The 20,242-nt window shown below is 39.0% G+C and overlaps 1 protein-coding gene and 1 long non-coding RNA gene across 2 annotated transcripts in view; one reads left to right on the forward strand and one right to left on the reverse strand.

The window, feature by feature from the left end:
* The window catches only part of cep76 (centrosomal protein 76), a 73,346-nt gene extending 65,489 nt beyond the window's left edge, over positions 1-7,857 (reverse strand). Inside the window, exons 1-2 of the mRNA XM_042107506.1 lie at positions 7,624-7,857; positions 7,298-7,453 (exon numbers count right to left, since the gene is read on the reverse strand). Coding sequence (XP_041963440.1) covers positions 7,298-7,453; positions 7,624-7,686 — 219 coding nt within the window. The 5' untranslated portion in view covers positions 7,687-7,857. The remainder of the gene's footprint in view (positions 1-7,297; positions 7,454-7,623) is intronic.
* LOC121721007 lies at positions 1,740-19,848 on the forward strand. The gene is made up of 3 exons (XR_006034722.1): positions 1,740-2,273; positions 9,548-9,550; positions 19,837-19,848. It is a non-coding gene; the product is annotated as an uncharacterized LOC121721007 (long non-coding RNA).
* The last annotated feature ends 394 nt before the right edge of the window (positions 19,849-20,242 follow it).

Below are 20,242 nucleotides of genomic sequence, written 5' to 3' on the forward strand. Positions count from 1 at the left end.
ACCACATATGCATCAGTAATAATGAGGTTTGGATATTTTCTGGGCTCTTATGAGTGGTTTAACAAAAAAAAGCCAATAGGCGGAATTTCCTTTTTTCAAATCAGAGGTCAACTTTGAAGGCCTGTACAGCCACAAAGCTACAAGATCCAACTTGCTATCATACCATTTTATACTCCAGAGATATGTAGCTTTCAGAAAAATATAGTGAGAATTTGCCCCCCCGAAGTGGTAGTGACACGCCCCTTTTTGGGCCTGTGGCTCATGGACTATAGGGGAAGGATTCATTGCTGCAACAATGTATAGAGATGGGTCTAAAATGGCTCATTAGGGCAAGACGGGGGACATGGGACTAGGGATGTAACGATTACCGGTATAATGGTAAACCGCGATAAAAAATTTGACGATAACAATTACCGTTTTCATTTCAAATATCATGATTACCACGGTGTGGAAGCCGTGTGTTTAATCCTTCCCAGCTTTATCCGAGCCTGCTTTGACATAAATTAGGCCTGGTACAATGAAACAAAACTGGTACCCTACTGATTCTGTTGTTTAATTGATGGTTTTAACTAGGGTTGGGCGATGTCCCCTAAATTGGCATTTGACGATGTGTACAGTAGAACATTGTGATGGACGATGATATCGTCGGGGGGGTCATGTACAGACATATGGTAATAATTAATTACAAGGATACAAGGAAGTTTATTGTCACATGCATATAGTTACTGGAAGTAAGAAATGCAGTGAAATTATGTTTGGTGTCAGCCTATTTGTGCATTTATGGGGGGGGTAAAAAGTGCAGTAGAAGAGGGGTTTAGTAGATTAAGTGGCCAGGGCTGCATAAGAAAGTGCTTATGAAAGTTGGGGGAGGGGCACCAACAAGGAGCACCCAAGAGCAACAGGGGCAAGGAAAAACTCCCTTACCAAGGAAGAAACAGACAGATCCACGGCTCCAACAGGACAGATCCACGGCTCAAGGGGCTAACCCAACTGCCAGGGGTCTTGGTGTGTGTGCTGGGGGGATGACAAGGGAGATGGGATAGTGTGCTGTGTATGTGGGGAGAGGGCAGTGTGCAATATGTGTGTTGGAGAAGCAGTGTGCTGAAAGTATGTAGAGGATGTGTGTTAGAGAAGATCCTGAAGACAATGTGCTGTTTATGTAGGGGGGGGGGGGGGCAGTGTGCAGCAAGTATGTAGAGGAGGCTTACCATATGTCTGTACAGAAATACATTTATAATTTTCTACATTCTACAACAAAATAAAATATATATTATATAGGCTATACGGCCTGATGAAAGTGGACATACTGACCAGGCTACCGAAGTTGTGTGGAAGATCTGCTCCAAGAAAATCGTCGTGAAAGACGGATAGACAATCAATCTGAACACTTGCGTGTGCACCAACCAGCGGAATATTACACATTGCCAGCCTTCGCTGGGCCTAGCAAAAAAGCTACTTAAGACTACTATCGTGGTCACTCATTTAAAATCTTCAGTAGTACGTTATGCAGCATCCCACGTTATCAGGCTACCGTCTATGCTGACTATGATGGCGGCAGAAAGTGAAAGTAAAGGGCTGCGATCGCGCAGTCCAGGCTATAGGAGAGCGAAGTAAAAAAACTTTTACAGGTAACGAATCACGATTACCACTCCGCTGCTGTCTGGGACTTTTGCTAAATTCAATTCAAAGCACTTTATTTGTCCCCAGGGGGCAATTTATATAATCAATGCATGAAATACAAGCCTCACAGTGAAAGACGGATAGGCTACCTTCTGATCCTATAATTAACGAAAGAAATTGTTTATTTTAACACAGAGGAGAAGGACACATTTGGCGCTCGCTGTAGCCTCGCAAAAATATTTGAGCGCTAGAATGTCCTAGTCGTAGCCTAACAATAATAATTCAATAGGACTATTTTCTGCTAAAACCTTAGGCTCCATATTTTACGTCCAATGTAGGCTATAGGCCTGCGAGACATGTAGGCTACAAAAAGACAATTACACATTCACATCACAGTCAGGAATTATTTGAATAAGACGGTAGATTCTTTTATTTTACAAGACAGTAGACTAATATGTGATAACTGTTTGGCTGACAGCCTTTAAAGTAGGCTTAATTTCATTTCCAGGGAAAGTTTTTTTTCATGTTTTAGCCTGTTACAGCAGAAATTAGTGACTGGCATGTGGGGGCGTGGCATCACGATGGTTGCTTCCCATCGTGATGTCTGTCAACCATCACGATGGACGATGATATCGTCCCTCGGCACAACCCTAGTTTTAACTATACAGCAAATGCCAGAGTGTTATTTTTCCAGAGTATGAGGTTAAAGAGTATACTTTTTTACACTGTGGAGTATATTGAGGATTTTGTACACTTGTCAGTGTGTTTTATATAGTTTTAACGGTGTCCATTCTTTTGCCAGTGTTGGTCCAAAGTTTATTTTTACTGCACAAACTCCCAGGGTGTCTATAATCTGATTGAGTCCTTAGCGTTCGCATATTACGTCATCACGTCATCGGACATCTCTGTCTGGATAAGTGAAGTCGCCTGAGAACAATGGCTGCCTGACTTCGGCGAAAGAAAGGTAAGGTGAAATGCAAAATGTAGTTTGTCTGAAGAGTTTTCTTTGCCCAGCATTTGTAACTTTCTTTTAACGTTCCTGTCGTGCATGTTTAAACTTAACGTTTGTGCTAAAGATTTACTGCGTTCACGAGGTGGAATTCCTGTGTTAACGTTACTAACGTTAGAACTAGCTTAGCAGCTAATGGTAAGTTAACTTTAATGTTAGCGCACTGGCAAATTTTAGCACGCCATATCAAATCTGACCAAACTCTTTTTTTGATAAATGTTGGGATTTTCTCGCCATGATTGAATTAATTTGACGTTCGAGCCGTCAAATACTAGTGAATATAAGTGTTGGTCATGTTTTACTTTTTTGTAAGAGACTGGGTTAACGAAGCTAGAACTAGCCTACTGTGAAGTTTTCAGGTTATTTTAACTTAAGGTAGCACGCTAGCCTAACGTTAGTTAGCTCACCGTCAAGCTTATATCAAAGCCAACAAACTTTTCAGTTAAAAGTTAGCATTCACCCCCACCATCACTAAGTTAATTTGAAGTTCGTGTTGTCAATATAGGTGAATATAACCGCTGGTCAAGTTTTAACTTCCCGTTTGCGCGAAGGTTTCTTTTTTAAATGTGTTAACGTCTCCTATTTTTTTAAAAGGATATCAAGAAAGAAGTGGTGGACTGGATGAAGCGCTGAAGATGAAGATGATGGACTTTTCTAATCAGGATTTCTGGAGCAAGGTAATGTCCTAAATTATAAGAATATCTACAATTAAAATTTGATACCTTTTTCTTTTTTCCTGTCAAAGAATCAGGAATTACAAGATTAAAACAATGCATTTTTGACAGCAGCCAGTAATGTAGAACATTTTAAACTAAGTGTATAAAACATTTGATCACTGTATTATTATTTCAAATGACCTTGTTTTGACTTAACTCTAACTGTTTGTAGAAGATATTTCCTCTCAATTTATGGAAGTGGGGAATTTTTCTGAAGCCAGAAATCATCAAAGGATCCAAGAACCTCACCAAGACACCCATGTTGGACTCTTGATTCCTAAACACCACTTTATGATACACCAAAGTCATTTTGGGCCCTTATCGGGCATCTATTTCGGGCAGAACTGGGTGTGTGCAAGGCTTCACAACACCGGCCTCGCTCCAGCGGCGAGATCACAACACATGATTGGTACCGTGTATTCACAACACATCACATGATTGGCACAATTCACATGTCGTCTTTTGGCCACGGAAGGTGCTGAGATGTGGATTCACTACCCCAGAGCACTGTAGACAATCACATAATTACGCCAGTCCAGTACGTATACATGTTTTTATATTTTGCCAGAACTTCCTGATGTTTAGACATGATTATTTAAATCCATTCATGAATTGTAACAATGAGGAACATATGTAATGCCTTTAGTATATTGCTTTTTATGAATGTCAGCTGTATTGTTTCAAACTAGATTGTGGATTTTATCCAAACATTGTAATGCTTTTTTGACACTGTTATTGACACTTGAGGTTTGAAATTAAATATGTTGAACCGTGAGTTGTTGTCTAAATCTATTGGTGTAAAATAATTTGTAAATGGATTAATATTGTTTTGTAGTCATAGGTGTTAAATGTTATTTTGGTGAGCGTACAAACCTAACAGTGTTGCATAATTTCTGCATAAGAGTAAGTGGTACTCTCAATCTGTATTTCTTTATATTTTGGGGATAAATATTATCTTTAAAGTGGTACATTTTACCTTATCAGGTGCTGAAAGGACAATGAATCAGAGTTTTCATTTTATTATTTCAGTGTTGCATAAGTTACTATTACAGGTGTTGGAGTTACTCAAAGTAGTGTCAAATGATGCCTCTGAAAGAGTTTATTTGAACACTTGTGGTGTTGGAAATTTAACTCTGTGATAGTGTTAATATTTTAACTCTGGTGTCCAGTGTTGGGAGAACACTGGACAATTGGACCCATATATACCCCGAAACGGGTGTAAAATGTACTCCTACAGAGTATCATTTACACTGTCCAATTTGCTGTGTAGTGTTGCACGGTGCACCGACACTACAAAAGTATCGCAATACCCTGAAATTAAAAATGTCACGATACCTAATTTTATTAGTATCGATACTTTTAAGAATGACCGTGTTCTTTTGAAGTAACATGCGTGTGCGCAAGGCATGCTTTTTAGTGCCTTCTCCCCTATAGCCTGTGCATCATTTCTCCACACCCACGTATGCGCACTGTGCCATAAACAGCGAGACGTTGCTGCTAGTTTAAGTGCTACTGTAACACATAATAATAGGCTAATATCAAGTTGATTTGCTCACTTGCATCTCAAGTTTGTGTTGCTAACCTACCTAGGCTATGGGATTTAGATAATTTAGGCCTCCTATTGGGTTTAACATAATTTAGAAATAGGCTATGCAACCATGGCAAACTTTTGCATCTGGAGAGAGCTCCTTGCTAACTATCCCGCTAGCTCAGGTCATGTCTGTCATTTATGGAGTGGTCACTAAAATCATTAATGAACATTACAAGACACTTAGCTCTTCTATAATCCCAGAAAGATTTTCTTCGACTTGTTAGTTTTTTGAACATTTATTTTATCTAATGACAGAAAACATAATGAATTGCATCCACATATCCTTACGCACTTTGCACAACTATTATTATTTACTAGCCTAAAACCGTGAGGCTGAAGGCTACTCACATATTTTCTAAAGTGACAGGCACTCAATTACACCTATACTGTACACAACCAATGTGCACTCAATTAGCCCTACACACTACATTAACCCTTAGAACCCTAAGATGTTTTTAGGGCATTTTCACTTCCTTTATTCATAAGGATTTATTCTGGTCATTGTATTCTTGTCATTGCCACACACACATATTATATATTGTTTTTTTCAGCAGAGTCTAGGCTATCCAGATCTAATTTATATAATTTCATGTATTAGTACTAGCATTGATTTTATTTAGATTTTTAAAGAATTAAAATATAAAAAGCGTATTATAAAAATTCTTATATTTTGACTGTATCTCACAGCTCATAGCTCTACATGCATTTAATGTGTGTGTAGAGCAGACTATCCTGAATCGGGCAATATAATTGCCATGTTGGAGGGATACTCTGGGGCTGAGCAATTTACATGAATATGTGATGTGTGAATTACGGAAATAAATGCCATTTTTTATTTAGTGATGAAAAATTACCTTTCTGCGCTCCATATCTGTGACACTAACTGATCTGACATGACTTGACCCGAGTTTGCGTGTTAGCCTGTGTGCGCCTATGGTGTAGGCCTATGCACTCAATGATTCTCAACTTTTTACTGCAATGCCATGAACAAAGTAAAGGCAAAAAGGTGTTTCTTTGTTGAACAAATTGGGATGCAATGTGAGCCTTGAATTGGATGCCATTCAGGAATTTGCTAGGATCTCAAAACCGGATTATGAACATGCTTTGCCATATAGAAACACACGATAGCATTGGATTATTAACATGCTTTGCCACAAAAACAGACAAAAACGTGGGGTAAGTCCAGCTATATGAAGTTCTTATTTTGCCGTCACTTCGTCTGTTTTATAATAAATACAGAAGGATGTACTTGTGAAGGATGTACTTGTGGTGAACGCAGAGAAGTATAGACTGTAAATATGATGCAATTTGATTTAATTTCATGATTTTTTTAAATTTTCATACTTTAACGTACAGACAAGTGCGTGGGCTCGTTGGAAAGCCGCACTTCTCCTGTCACGCAATGGATTCATCTCACTGCGATGAACAGTTTCGTAGCAATGTAACAGAGAAGAAAGGGTGTGTTTTTTGACGCACTTTGCGTCAATCGGGTTCTAAGGGTTAAAGACATGCCTAAGTGTAATACTTTAAAAATCAATATGAAGTATTCAAATTCAAAATACTATACATTATTAAGAAAATAACTTTATATGAATTCCAAAATATATCAAATAGAAACATATGACATAAGCCATCATTTTCCGTATGTGTTTGTGTGTGTGTGTGGAGAGTCAAGCAGAATCTAGGATGGCCAAAAAATAATGAAGTCTAACCTCTGAATTTCTTTTCAAAGTGCACCAGATTGATGCATTTAATTAAACATTGAAATATTATGTTTTTTCTTCTTATGGGAGAGTAGGCCTATGCCCCCGAACCTGAGTGGCTTGTGCCCCAGTGCAGCTCTAGCTGATGCTAGACAGTGTCCCCATTTTAAGTTCACAAAGATAAAAACATGACATGTTTTGGAGGTATTTAAGATTCTCAACTGAAAATGTCCCCGGATTTTGTCTCAGAAATCTGGTCACCTATAGGCCTACAGTGGCAGGTGTAGGATTCAGGAGGCCATCAATGGTATTGAACAGGATCTAGAATTGTTTGATTGGTGGAAATAAGGTTTGAAAAATACTGTGATCTAGCATCGTTGTTTGCTTTGTTAAAGTTAGTTCTTTCAAATGTTGGTAACCAAATTACCATAATCTAGTGGCTTTCCATTTACGTTCGGTTCTCCTACAGTCTTTTGAGGCTACCTATTTCATTAGACTGGTTGACAATAGGATTCCTCTTAGTTTTAAGAGGGGCTACATTATCTAGTATGGTGGCATAACTCATTAAATGTAGCCTTAGCCGCTGTATAAGCTCTTATTTGTCTTTAGGTCTAGCAGCTACATGAGTAGTAAGACGTATCTAAGCAACCAGCTTTACCACGCTGTCGACGTGTAGCGTCAGTTCCTTCATAACATCGTCAACGACTCCTCTCTGCTCCAAAGCACGCAGCAAGTCCCCTTCGGACACAAATCCAGGATCCAAGTCCTCCCTTGTTTCTGTCAGTATACTACGTATCTTGTCATGGATGTTCATCTGATGGAAAGATTGAGTCGTTTACTTTAGCGTCCTAGCTACGGTCAACAAATAAGCGGATAACGCTAAATATCAGGTTAACTTTATAACTTCTCAGCTAACTTAACATCTAACGACAAACTACATTATTGTATGACAAACGTTAAATTGCATGCATCCCTTATACCCACCTGGACTAAATGACCGCGGATAATCCGTTTTAGATCAGATCCTTTATCAGTCGGCAGAGACATTGCAAGTTTACCCTTTGCTAGACTTTATAGCGGGAAGAAAATAATGTAAAGTTAGCGTAGGTCTAGCCTACTTTCGCTGCACGGGCTACAAAACAACAGCAGGCATACGTTAGAGCCCGTCCACACAACACGAACTAATGTCTATGACAATAGAGCTGGTAAGTCCCGCCCCTTCCGCTATCCCCGCTGGACCTCTAGATTGAAAAATCGTTAATGCAAGTGAATGTGAGAAAAGACGGTCAGACACATGGCGGGAGCGTTTTGTTTGAAGCAAGCAAAAGTTTTGAAACAGGTGTAGCGGTGTTTTGCAAAATCAAAGCAGCATTACCTTTCTTTCTTTCTTTTGTTTTAGTATCGGGGTTAGTTTGATTGGAGAAATATTTTGCGAGTGCACTGGCCGACGGCCTGTATAGGTCCGGTATACAGTGCGTTTGCTGATATTTCCTTATCATGGAGGGAAATCAGTAGGAGGATTGTTGGAGTATGGAGGACTTAGATGAGGATGATGGTAGTTGGCGAATTAGGAGGGTGCTTAAAGCTAAGAGGTTGAGGGAAAACAAGGAGAAGGAGGAGAAATGTAATGTTGTGAGGTTTGATGAGGATGGAGGAGTTAAGAGTATGGATCCGATAAAGTTGACAAAGATAATTAAGAATCAGATGGGAGAAGTGAAATATGCTAGAATTTTGAGTGATGGAAATTTGTTGATTGGATGTGTCTCTGAAGAGCAGGTTGGAAGGGCTGAAAAATTGCAAACAGTTGGAAAAACAAAAGTAGCGAAGAGTGTGAAAGTTGGTGATCAAGGAAGTAATTAGGGGTGATTTATGGGATTCCTTTATCAGTGGATATGAAAGTTAAGAATATCAAAGAAAAGTGTGATGCTGTTCAAAGTGCCAAGCGTTTGACAAGGGGGTTTGAGAAAACGGAAACTGAGTCAGTTGTAGTTCAGTTTAGTACTAAAGAGTTGCCCCTGGTTCTTTACTTTGGGTATATGAGATATAATGTGAGAGTTTACTCATAAACCAATGAGATGCTTTAATTGTTAAAAATTTGGCCATGTAGCTAAAATGTGTAAAGGGGAGAAAAGATGTGCAAAATGTGGAGCTCATGACTATGGGGTGTGTGGGGAACAAGCAATACTTAAGTGTTGTAATTGTGGAGGGCCTCATAGTGCAGCTTACTGGGGATGTGAAGTAATGAAAAGAGAGACTGAAATTCATAATATGAAAATAAAGAACAAAGTTACGTATGCAGAAGCAGTTAAAAGGGTGGAGCATACAAGAGCTAGTGGAAGCGATGTAAGAAGGGAAGCTACAGGAAAAGTGTGGACTCCGAGGTAAGAGTTTCTTAAAGAAAGGGAGAAAAAAGAATGGGAGGAAAAGAAGAATCTAGTGATCTTCATTGCAGGGGTGATTAATGCTACATCTGAGGTGAAGTCAAAAACAGAAAGGATACAAATTATTACAAAAGCAGCAGTCCATAACTTGGGTATGACCGGTTTAAAATGGGAAGAGGTTAGAGATGGCCTTAGTGGGATGCTACCAAGTCAAGAGGGAGCTATAGGATGATTTTATTTATGTTAATTCTTCAATGGAATGCAAGGAGTTTGTTAGCTAATGGGCAAGATTTTAAACAATTTATAGTTAGTAGGTCAGTAAAGCCTGATGTATTGTGCATCCAGGAAACATGGCTAAGGCCTAGGTTTGATTTTGTTTGCCTAACTATGTTGCCATTAGATGAGACCGGGAGCAAGGAAATGGGGGGGGCTGTGTTACATTTGTGAGACAGGGTGTACCTTATAGAGTACTGGGTGTAGGTAAGGAACAAGAGTATGTGGTAGTGGAGGTATGGGCAGATAAAAAGAAAGTAGTAATAATTAACTATTACAACCCTTGTAAACCATTGGAATTAAATAAACTAGAAGAGATAGAAGGACAGGACAGGAATAATGTTATATGGTGTGGGGATTTTAATGTGCATAATACTCTGTGGGGAGGAGAAAGGATAGACAATAATGGGCAAGTCATTGAAGAGTTAATGGATAGTAGATCTTTAGTTTGTTTAAATTATGGTAGTGGGATTGATGTTAGAACTGGTAAAGAGTCAATATTAGACCTTACTTTTTATCTAGTAGATTGGTTCCAAGGTGTAAATGGGAAGTGCATAAGGGGAGTGCTGTTGGAAGTGATCACTACCCAATTCTATGTAAATTGGATATTGATGTAGGTTTGAGTGAGGAAGAGAGTCATGGAAGGTGGATTTTTAAAAAGGCAGATTGGGAGAGTTTTAAGGAAACAAGTGATTTGTATATTAATTTAATCCAAGACATTGAGGATGTTCAGAGAAATGAAATTGAGTTGAGGCAGAGTATTTATATGGCAGCAATGGTTTCTATTCCAAAGAGTTCTGGAAAGTTTGTTAAAAAAGTGGTACCATGGTGGGATATTAATTGTGAAGAGGTTGTTTTAATTAATTCATTTAATTGATTATAAACAAGCACAAGCAGTAGTAAGACGGACAATAAGGCAGATGAAAAGATCATATTGGAGGGAGTTTTGTAGCTCAATTGGAAGCACTACTAATATAAATGATATATGGGGAATGATTAAAAAGATGGAGGGTAATAGGAGAGCATGGTCCTATCCAATTCTTTCTAGTGGAGACCAAGTGGCTATTTCAAACTTGGAGAAAGCAGAAATGATGGTTAATACTTTTAGTAAGGTACATAGTTCTAATAATTTAACAGATGAAGAAAAAAGGAGTAGGGAAGAAACAAGGAGTATGTATATTGAGGTTATTCAAAAGAAAGATACATTAGAAGATAAGTAATGTTCCTTTTACTCTGAGTGAATTAAGAAGTGCATTGAGTAGGTGCAAAAATTCTGCTCCTGGTAAAGATGAGATTTGTTATGACATGTTGAGACATCTTAGTGAAGAGGGTTTGCAAGAAGTTTTAAATGTATTTAAGTATGGGAGGAAGGGAAGATTCCTTCAGGGTGGAAGGAAGCAATTATTGTTCCTATAAGAAAGCCAGGAAAAGATGCTAGTAGCCCAACTAATTATAGACCAATAGCTCTTACCTCTCGTTTAGGCAAATTAATGGAGAGGCTGGTTAATGCACTTTGTAGAGGAAAAGGGACTGATGGCCAGTTGCCAAAGTGGCTTTAGGAAGGGGAGAAGTACAATTGACTCAATCATATGCCTTGAGGATGAGATAAGAAAAGCTCAAGTTAAAAAAGAGACAGTTGTGGCAGTGTTTTTAGATGTGGAAAAAGCGTACGATATGTTATGGGTAGAGGGTCTTTTAATTAAATTGCATATGTTAGGTATTGGTGGAAACATGTTTAACTGGGTTATGGATTTTTTTTTTAAGCAATAGAAGTATTCAGGTAAAAATAGGAAAAGATATGTCCAGAAGGTGGGTAGTTGAAAATGGAACTCCTCAAGGAAGCGTCATAAGTCCATTGTTAAATTTCTTGGTGTCTTTTTTTACTCTAGACTTACATGGAGGGAGCATGTATCTAAGGTTATTGACAAGTGTAAAAGAGTTATGAATTTAATGAGGTGTCTTAGTGGATTGGACTGGGGGGCAGACATAGCTTCTCTGAAACAGATTTATATTTATTTAATTAGAGCTAGAATTGATTATGGGTGTCTGGCATATGGATCTGCAGCCAAGTCAGTTTTAGCTGGACTAGATGTAGTCCAAGCAAAAGCGCTAAGAATTTGTACAGGAGCCGTGCGCTCTTCACCAGTGTGTTCTTTACAGGTAGAAACAGGAGAGATGCCATTATACTTGCGAAGAAAACAGCTGCAGGCAAACTACTGGGTCAATTTAATGGGTCAAGGGTGTGATCACCCAGTTAAAGTTGCTAGTCAACCAAGCTGGGAGAGAGAAGTGGCAAATCTGTCATGTTTTGGATGGACAGGGGAGACTGTGGCACAAGAACTGTCTATTCTGGATAAGAGCTTCTGTTCAGGAGTAATGTGGCCTTCAATTCCATTATGGCAACTAGAGGTCCCAAAGAAAGATTTAGAGCTGCTTAAGTTTAAGTCGGAAAATCCTGAGATGGATTTGGTGCATGTATTTCAGTGTCATGTACAAGAAAATTATCAAGAGCATTTATTCATTTTTACAGATGGATCAAAGGATCAAGAATCTGGTGCTTCAGGGGCAGCTTTTGTTGTTCAGGGTTGGAATATCCAAACCTTTAAAAGAACTTCTAATTTTCTTAGTGTATTTACAGTGGAGTTATATGCAATCTTGATGGCAGTGCAATGGACTGAACAGATTCAAACTCGTAAAGTGTTGATATGATTCTGTGATAGTGAGTGAATAGATAGTGATTCTGTATCAGCTATCAATAGTTTAGGGAAAGGGTTATCAAAGAGCCGTCAAGACCTTATATATGAGATTCTACTGGTAATAAGAGATGTAAAAAGGAGGGGGGTAGAAATTTCTTTTTTATGGGTTCCAGCTCATGTGGGCATTAGGTCAAATGAAAAGGCTGATAAGTTAACCAAGAAAGCTGTGGAAAAGGAAGCTATAGATGTCCACATAAATCTGTCTAAGTCAGAAGGCAAAAGTATTGTGTGGCAGGAAATTATTTTAAAATGGCAACAGCTTTGGGAACAAGAAAACAAAGGGAGGCACATAGAATAGGACATACATTTCTGAACAGTACTCTCTTTGTTTTAGGAAAACATCAGAATGGATTGTGTTCTTGTCAGGAGCTGGAGACAGTGCATCATGTAATAATGTCTTGTAAAAATTATGATTCCCACAGACAAGAGTTGTTTAGAGTTTTGAGAGAGATTGGAGTAGAAGATCTATCTCTAAAAGGTATTTTAGAAATAGGGTCAAGTGGGAGGGGAAAAAGAATTTTCTTTAAGTTTTTAATGGATACTGGTTTATTTAACAGAATATAGTGTAATGCAGTAGAAGTCCTGTAGATGGCAGTAATGCAACTAATTGGATGCAAGCTGCCGTTAAAATTCAAAGAAGAAGAAGAAGAAGAATGTGAGAAAATAATTATTTTCAGGTCCCGTTTGAATTTTGCCATGAATGTGAACATATGTTGTCTGTGAATTTTTAATATAAATTTTCATGTAAAGAATGCTACAATTGAGCAGGTAGAAGTTTGATGCGGTTAAACTTTGTGTGAGAGCACTTTGTGGACTACAACTTTCCGCTAGACGACAGCCAAGTTTCCCATAACAACCATCAGTTGGTCGAGATGTACATAGTGTTAATGTGTTGAGTGAAGCTAGACATGTTTCGAATATTTTTGTTACCATGTGTGTTTATTCCTGCCGTTACAAAAACTAGCATCTCAGCTAATGTTAGCGATTAGCTCACGTCCAGAGGCGGACAGAGTACACAGATTCATTACTTGAGTAAAAGTACAGATACCCTTTGCTAAATTTTACTCAAGTACAAGTAAAAGTACAACAGTCAGATGTCTACTTAAGTAAAAGTACTGAAGTACTTGTTTTTAAAAGTACTTGAGTATCAAGAGTACAAGAGTAGCCTACATTTTCTAAATATTGCATTACTACTGCCACAGTGCTTACATTTATGTAAGAAACGTCCTACATGGAGTTATGAAAAATGTTAATGTTAATACCTTGAATGTAAATTTCATTTTCATCTTTTTACCATGTTGCCAGGGATGGGCAGTATTTCTAATACATGTATTTAAAATACGCATTTTAAATACAAAATAATATTTTGTAATTGAAATACTTGAAGCGAAAACTATCATTAACTTGTTCAGAAAATTGAAATAGTCTGGCGAGGTCACAGGTTGGCACATTCCCGGGATGGACCTGCTGCGTCTTCATCCATTGTTTCGTCCATGGTTTCGTCTCTTATCTAAATCTGACCATGTAGTTGACTTTGGCGGAAAGCTGAAGGTGATTGCTGATAGGCTGTCCCAATCAGTGGCGCCTGCACAATCCAATCACGTTTGAGAGGGAAACAACAAATTGAGGGTTTCCGAGACTTTTCTTTTTTCCTTTTTTTTAGTAACGTACTCACGGTTATGGATAGAAATGTAGTGGAGTAAAGAGTACAATATTTGCCTCTCAAATGTACTTGAGTAAAGTCATGAGTACTCCCCAAAAATGATACTCGAGTAAAGTACAGATCCCTCAAAATTGTACTCAAGTACTGTACTCAAGTAAATGTACTCCGTTACTGTCCGGCTCTGCTCACGTCACAGGCGACATGTAGTCTTTCTCGTTATGTCTTTTCCACAACTGATAGCCGAAGAATCATATAATATACTGTCAAACTCGTAACATGAAAAATTATATTAAAAATTCACAGACAGCATATGTTCACATTCATGGCACAATTCAAACGGGACCAGAAAATAATTATTTTCTCACATTCACTTGCATTGACGATTTTTCAATCTAGAGGTCCACTGGGGGTTTAGCGGATGGGTGGGACTTACCAGCTCTATACGCCGTTACGCTGAGTTGAACTACTGTGCCGTATCGATAATCAAACTAACGATTCATAGGCTCCGTACGAGAGGGAGTTAAGTCATTTAGAGACGAATGACCGCGTCGCAGGATAGGTGTCCAATCTGCCATATGTACTTATTTTCGGAATTGACGTCACTTCCTGGACTCGTCTGAGGCTGGTCTAATGGGTCTGAGGTCTCTCAAAGTCATTAGGCGTGTTCGACTTGAGGCAGATCTGTGCAGATCTGACTTGATGTGATGCATGCTGGGTTGAACACAATGCATACTGGGATGGACGCAATGCTTGCGGGTTAGAAATTCTGTCCGACTTCTGTCAGCCAGGGAGGGACTTACCACTGTGACACCATGTCACATGACCTTAAAATATCGCGGGAGTCTTAGCCTGCAGACAGATCTTGCAGTTGCCTTCCACGAGCTGCACGAGCTAAAACACGCCCTCATGACGTCAGTTCAAAGACGTGATCGGGCCATTTAGGAGGAATGTCCTCATGACGATTATGACGGGAGTCTCATGCTGCTTCCTTATGTTGGAATATGCGAAAATAAACAGAAATCGAAGGGATACCTTCTTATACATGATTTCTGCAACAATGGTAGGCTAGCCTACTGAAAACGTTTGGATATTCTGTTATTTTCTGCTGTTGGCTAAATAGATAGACGCACGTATAGGGGAAACACTTGATATTGAATTTATGTGCTACAATGCAGGCCTGTTAACTGTATGACAACAGTGGTTTATTTAAACTACATCATAAGAATTTATTTCGTCAGTCATCATGCTCATTTTAATGAGTAAGAATGAAAGTTCTGCTGTGTTTATTGCAAACAACATTCCGCGATTGCAAATAGCAAAAAAACACGTTTTTCTCCTGAGACCTGAGAGGTCTGGAGGGTGTGTACTGCTGAAGCATGTCTGAAAGGTATTTAGGTCGTGCTCCATTTAGTGATTTATAAACAAGCAGTAGCGCTTTAAAGTCAATTCTTGTGACTTACTGGAAGCCAGTGAAGGGACTTAAGAATTGGAGTAATGTGGTCAGTTCTTTTCATTTTGGTGAGAACCTTAGCTGCTGCATTTTGTATGACCTGAAGCTGTTTGATAGTCTTTTTAGGAAGGCCTGTGAAAAGTCAACTGCAGTAATCAATCCTGCTGGAGATAAATACATGAATGAGTTTTTCTAAGACATGCTTTGACATCAGCTCTCTAAGTTTGGCAATATTTTTGAGGTGGTAAAAAGCTGATTTAGTTATCGCTTTCATGTGGCTGTTGAAATTTAGATCACTGTCAATTAATACACCAGGTTTTTTAACAGTGTCCTTTGCTTTCAATACTTTTGTGTCAAGGACAGTGGCAACCCTAAGTCTTTCCTCCTTTTTACCAAATATAATTACTTCAGTTTTTTTCTTTGTTCAGCTGAAGAAAATTTTGAGACATCCAGGTTTGTTCTTGTTCTACACACTGACACAGAGATTCGAGGGGACCATAGTCGTTTGGTGACAGAGCTAAGTAAATTTGTGTGTCATCTGCATAGCTATGATATAAAATCAAATTATTTTGGATGATTTGTCCAAGTGGGAGCATATAGAGCATCACAGTCCCGCCCACAGGAGTTTCCGGAAGTAAGAATTCAATGCAATTTCTCCACAATTTGGGTATAAGCCATAAAAACTTAACTGCACATGGTAGACTCAAAACCAGCTACGGCTGTACTAAGCGATTGTATATGGTCATATAGAGGGCGAAAATTCAAGGGGCACTAACCTTGTTTTGAAATAAATGTCTTTTAATCGCGATGTCTTGGATAAGTACTTCATTACCCACAATACTGAACAATCCCACAATCCCACAGTGATGCCTCTGATTGGTGGAAAGGCCGTTATGATCATAGTTTGAAACTTTATCAGCGAAAATTATTGACAAAGATGGCGGAGTCTTTTACTGCCTATGGCGAAAATCTTAATGTGAATAAAAACTTTCTAGACGAACATTGGTACTTGTATCAACAAGGATTGTGGTTTATATATCACACGAACTTAGTCAGGGCCAATACACCATCAAATAGAACACTGTAAATGCTAGTTTAAACACATAACTTTTCAGGTAGCCGATAGGCTAATCATTAGCCTTTCAGACATTAGAATGTCATTATAATGCTGCTAACATTAATATAATGTTTTAGTGACCTTGTTGTTTCTATGAATTGTTGTTTATAGGAAACATCAACTTAGTATCTCAATAAGTACTTCAACTTTTGAACTAGCTAGCTAGCTGATAGCACATGCAAGCTGGATGCTACCACCGGCTAGCAGCTAGAAGCTAGACACTGCAGTAAAATGGTTAGCAAACCGTCCATGCCCCCGTGAATATTTCACTGTTTCAAGGACGAAATCAAGAGTGTCCAAAGGGGTGAAAACCACTTTAAATCAGGTCACATTATTGACTGTTGTGTGTCCGAGGGTTAGCTTGTGGGTTTTGTAAGGGCCAGCATGAGGGACAAGACCTACAAAGTTGTGTGGTGAGTTTTGCAGGGAGGTTGGTAATGCTAGTTAACATTAGCTAGGCTACTGTAACCTTCATACTGTACGAGTCATATCATCAATCATTAACCTAGAAATACTTCTTCGTACATTTTATGAACATTTTGCGTAATAATTCACAGCAAACTGAATATGGTGGTCCAAGAGCAGACCATGCACCGGTCCGTGCATCAGGATGGCAGTCAGATAGGAAGCACTGCACAATGTTGCTAACGTTAACCGCTTTCACACACACGATATAAAATACACGATGGTAAATATAACATTCAGTACCAAAACACGATTATTTGCACGATTACTCCTGAAATAACTGCTATTAACTGCACATTCACTATATAAAAATCACTGTTTGGAGGAAAGGGTTCGTGTGCTGTCGCCGGTTGGAAATGATTTCGCGCTGGTTCGTGCATTGCTTATATATTATTCAGTGAGGCGCGGTGGTTTATGGAATGAGTAGTTCCTTCGCTCGGAAATGAAAATATGTACACAGTCTTGTACCTTTGACTTTTTTTGGACTTTCTCTTCGTTTTGATATGATGATATGTTGTATGCTTATGACTTACTCCGTAGCTGATTAGCCTAACACATGCTCTAAAACTCTTTAGATATGGATTTTTCCAAAACGTCAATGGGAGAAATTAATGGGAAATTTACTTCCGGAAACTAAGCTCTCTCGGAGGAGGGGCGGGACTGTGATGCTCTATACATGGATTTCTATGGAACGTCACAAAAACATGCGTGCGCAACCAAGAGGCAGAAAGCACCATAGAACAGCATAGAGCAATGCAAAAGAGCAAAAGAATAAAATGAGTTTTTGTGCTGAAAACTGCACCAATTCAAAATCATGTTGGTTAGAGAATGTTAAATATGTTCAATATCCCTAACGGAATGCATGTCTTTGCCAAAAATGACAAAATACGATGTTATATTAATAATCCAAATGAACGTCAAACTTTGAAATATAGTCTGAAATGAGATGATATTATCATTGAGACAACAGGGGTATACAAAAAAATCCGATTGTAGCTTACAGCAGCCGACTATTTAGGTTACGTTTATAACGTTGTGGACGGCCACCAAGCGTCTTCTGCCTCACGGCTGCGCGCGCATCTAGTTTTGTTGGTAAACGGGAAACCTGTGTATATAGAGGTTGAATCATAGACTGTATATATAGAACTGGACAGTGTGGCTGCATTCTACAGTGTTCTATGGAATTGAAGCCGCCGAGGCGACGCCATCTTGGAAAATTTGGAGCCAATTTGAAGTGTGGCTGCGCAGCAAAAGTTGAAGCATGCGCAGTGAAGAGGAGTCGCGGTCAGGCACGCCCACTCAGTTGCCACTCAGCGAGTTAAACACGCCCCTTGTCAAGTGAAACCCGCCCTCTTCTCCTATCCACAACGCAGGTCGACTCGGCGCCGAAGGCTAGCTGGCTGGATGAATTTTGCGGCTGTGAGTTAGCTAAACAGTACAAACAACAATCGTTTTGTTCTTGTCTGGTAAGTGTTGCGTATCAACTGAAAAGTTTTTTTTGTCTATTGGTGTTCTTAAATACGTCTAAGAGAGCTTATTATGTTGATTAGACTGTGACAATTTAGTATGGTGAATACTAATGAGCTAACAACAGAAATACGGACAGCGAATTAGATGCTGACGTTAGCAGCTACATTACCGTTAACGGGAGGCTAAGTTAGTCGTTGAAGTGATGAAGATTAGCACACAGCTCCCGTAACAGTCGATGCATGATATACTTGGTTTTATTAGTTGTTGCTGTTTTCAAATATCTCAATCTTAATGTATGCCATCTCAACATGTAGTAACCATTGACTGTACATGGGGATTAATAACACTAGACAGTCAGTACAGTATATGATGTGATAAAGCAACGGTATGATGTGATAAAGCAACGCAAGTTAACGTTAACGTAATGTGAAGCATGAACCTCATCAACCCGTCATGTTAATGTAACTACTAGCCAGTTTGCCAGCGTTGCATTTTTTCTAACGTTAACGACAGACACCTCTGTTAGAGCTACTTCTGTGATGGTAGGTCGGTAGCATAGACTGTAAAAAATAGGTAGCACTAGGTCGGTAGTTGTAGACCGCATAAGTGAATGATCGATAAATGAAACGCCTGCATTAAACACTACGCCAAGAACCAGAACCAGAACCAGTCACTTCCCAGGGATATCGGTGAACATTTGAGAAAGACCTTAGTTTGTCATCTAACGTCCATGATCAGTCATACTGATAAAGTTATTTTTTAAGCTGACGCAAGTAAATAACATTCACACCGCATATTTAAATGTGTAGTTAACATTAGGTAGGCTGTGAAGTTTATTGCACACATATATTTAATTAATTGGTATTACTAGTGGTGTTGAGTGCCTGATTAGATGCTTTGTAATGCTGTAAAATTGTCTGACTAACTTTATTGTAACTTTCCTTTTTGCAGGTAAGATATGGGTAATGGCTGAATGTACTGGAGGTGGCGGCAAGGTGGTCTCCATGGTCTACATTAGTCTGCAAGGGAATGCCTACGTGAAGTGGTTTGGCTGGAGTGGTCTGAGGTGGCATGTCCTCCCTTTCTCCAAGTCCCCTGACCTCCATCTCCCTGACATAATCACCCACCGTCACTGGATCAACCTGAAGCCCCTTATACATGGGACATGGCACAGCACCACTACGTTCTGAAAACACATGACTTTCAATAACTTGCGTGGCACCAAGAAAGGTCTGCCGCTGCTCTGAACCTTCTGTTAATGTGACATCATTCATACTTGAGGCTGTACACATCCCTTTGTGTCTATTTTCTTTATTGATGTCACCCAAACTTCAACTTTCTGTATGCCCCTGTACTCACACAAATTGTAAATTGCAATGTGCCATTTAACCAGTGGTGTAGTCTAGTTAGTTAGTTAGTTGTAGTGGTGGGTATACTGTGAGCAACCCCAAATGTTATTATATACGTATCCTTGCCTATTTTAAATGGGTATACTGAGATGATGATGCTTTTTAAATGGGTTTACTGTGTAGTCCTGTGTATCACGTAGACTATACCATACCACGGTCATTTAACTGCCTTGGTATTTAAGTCAGAGGCCATTGCTTAGTATTTAACTGTAGCCTACACAAAGATGTAGACATTACAATAATATTAATATCAGAATAATTATTGGTTGATACTAAATCAATATTGAATTTTTTTTAATTTCTTTTGTGTGATATATCATTCAGAATGCTGCAACATGACTGGTCTTCAATCAGCCAAAGAGGACACATCGTAACTCCTCTCCTAGTTACTCTCCATTGGCTCCCTACAGTAGCCAGAATGAAATTTAAATCTCTCACTTTGGCCTATAGGACACTGACTGGATCTGCTCCTTGTTATTTTAATTCAATGATCAAGATATACATCCGCCCACTGCGGTCTTCTGATGAGCGTCTGTTGTGTCGACCAGTCTTAAATGCTAGGTCAAATTCAAGACTCTTTTTCTCAGTGGTTCCATGTTGGTGGAATGAGTTGCCCAGT

Source organism: Alosa sapidissima, chromosome 10, assembly GCF_018492685.1.
Source record: "Alosa sapidissima isolate fAloSap1 chromosome 10, fAloSap1.pri, whole genome shotgun sequence".
Taxonomy (NCBI): Eukaryota; Metazoa; Chordata; class Actinopteri; order Clupeiformes; family Clupeidae; genus Alosa; species Alosa sapidissima.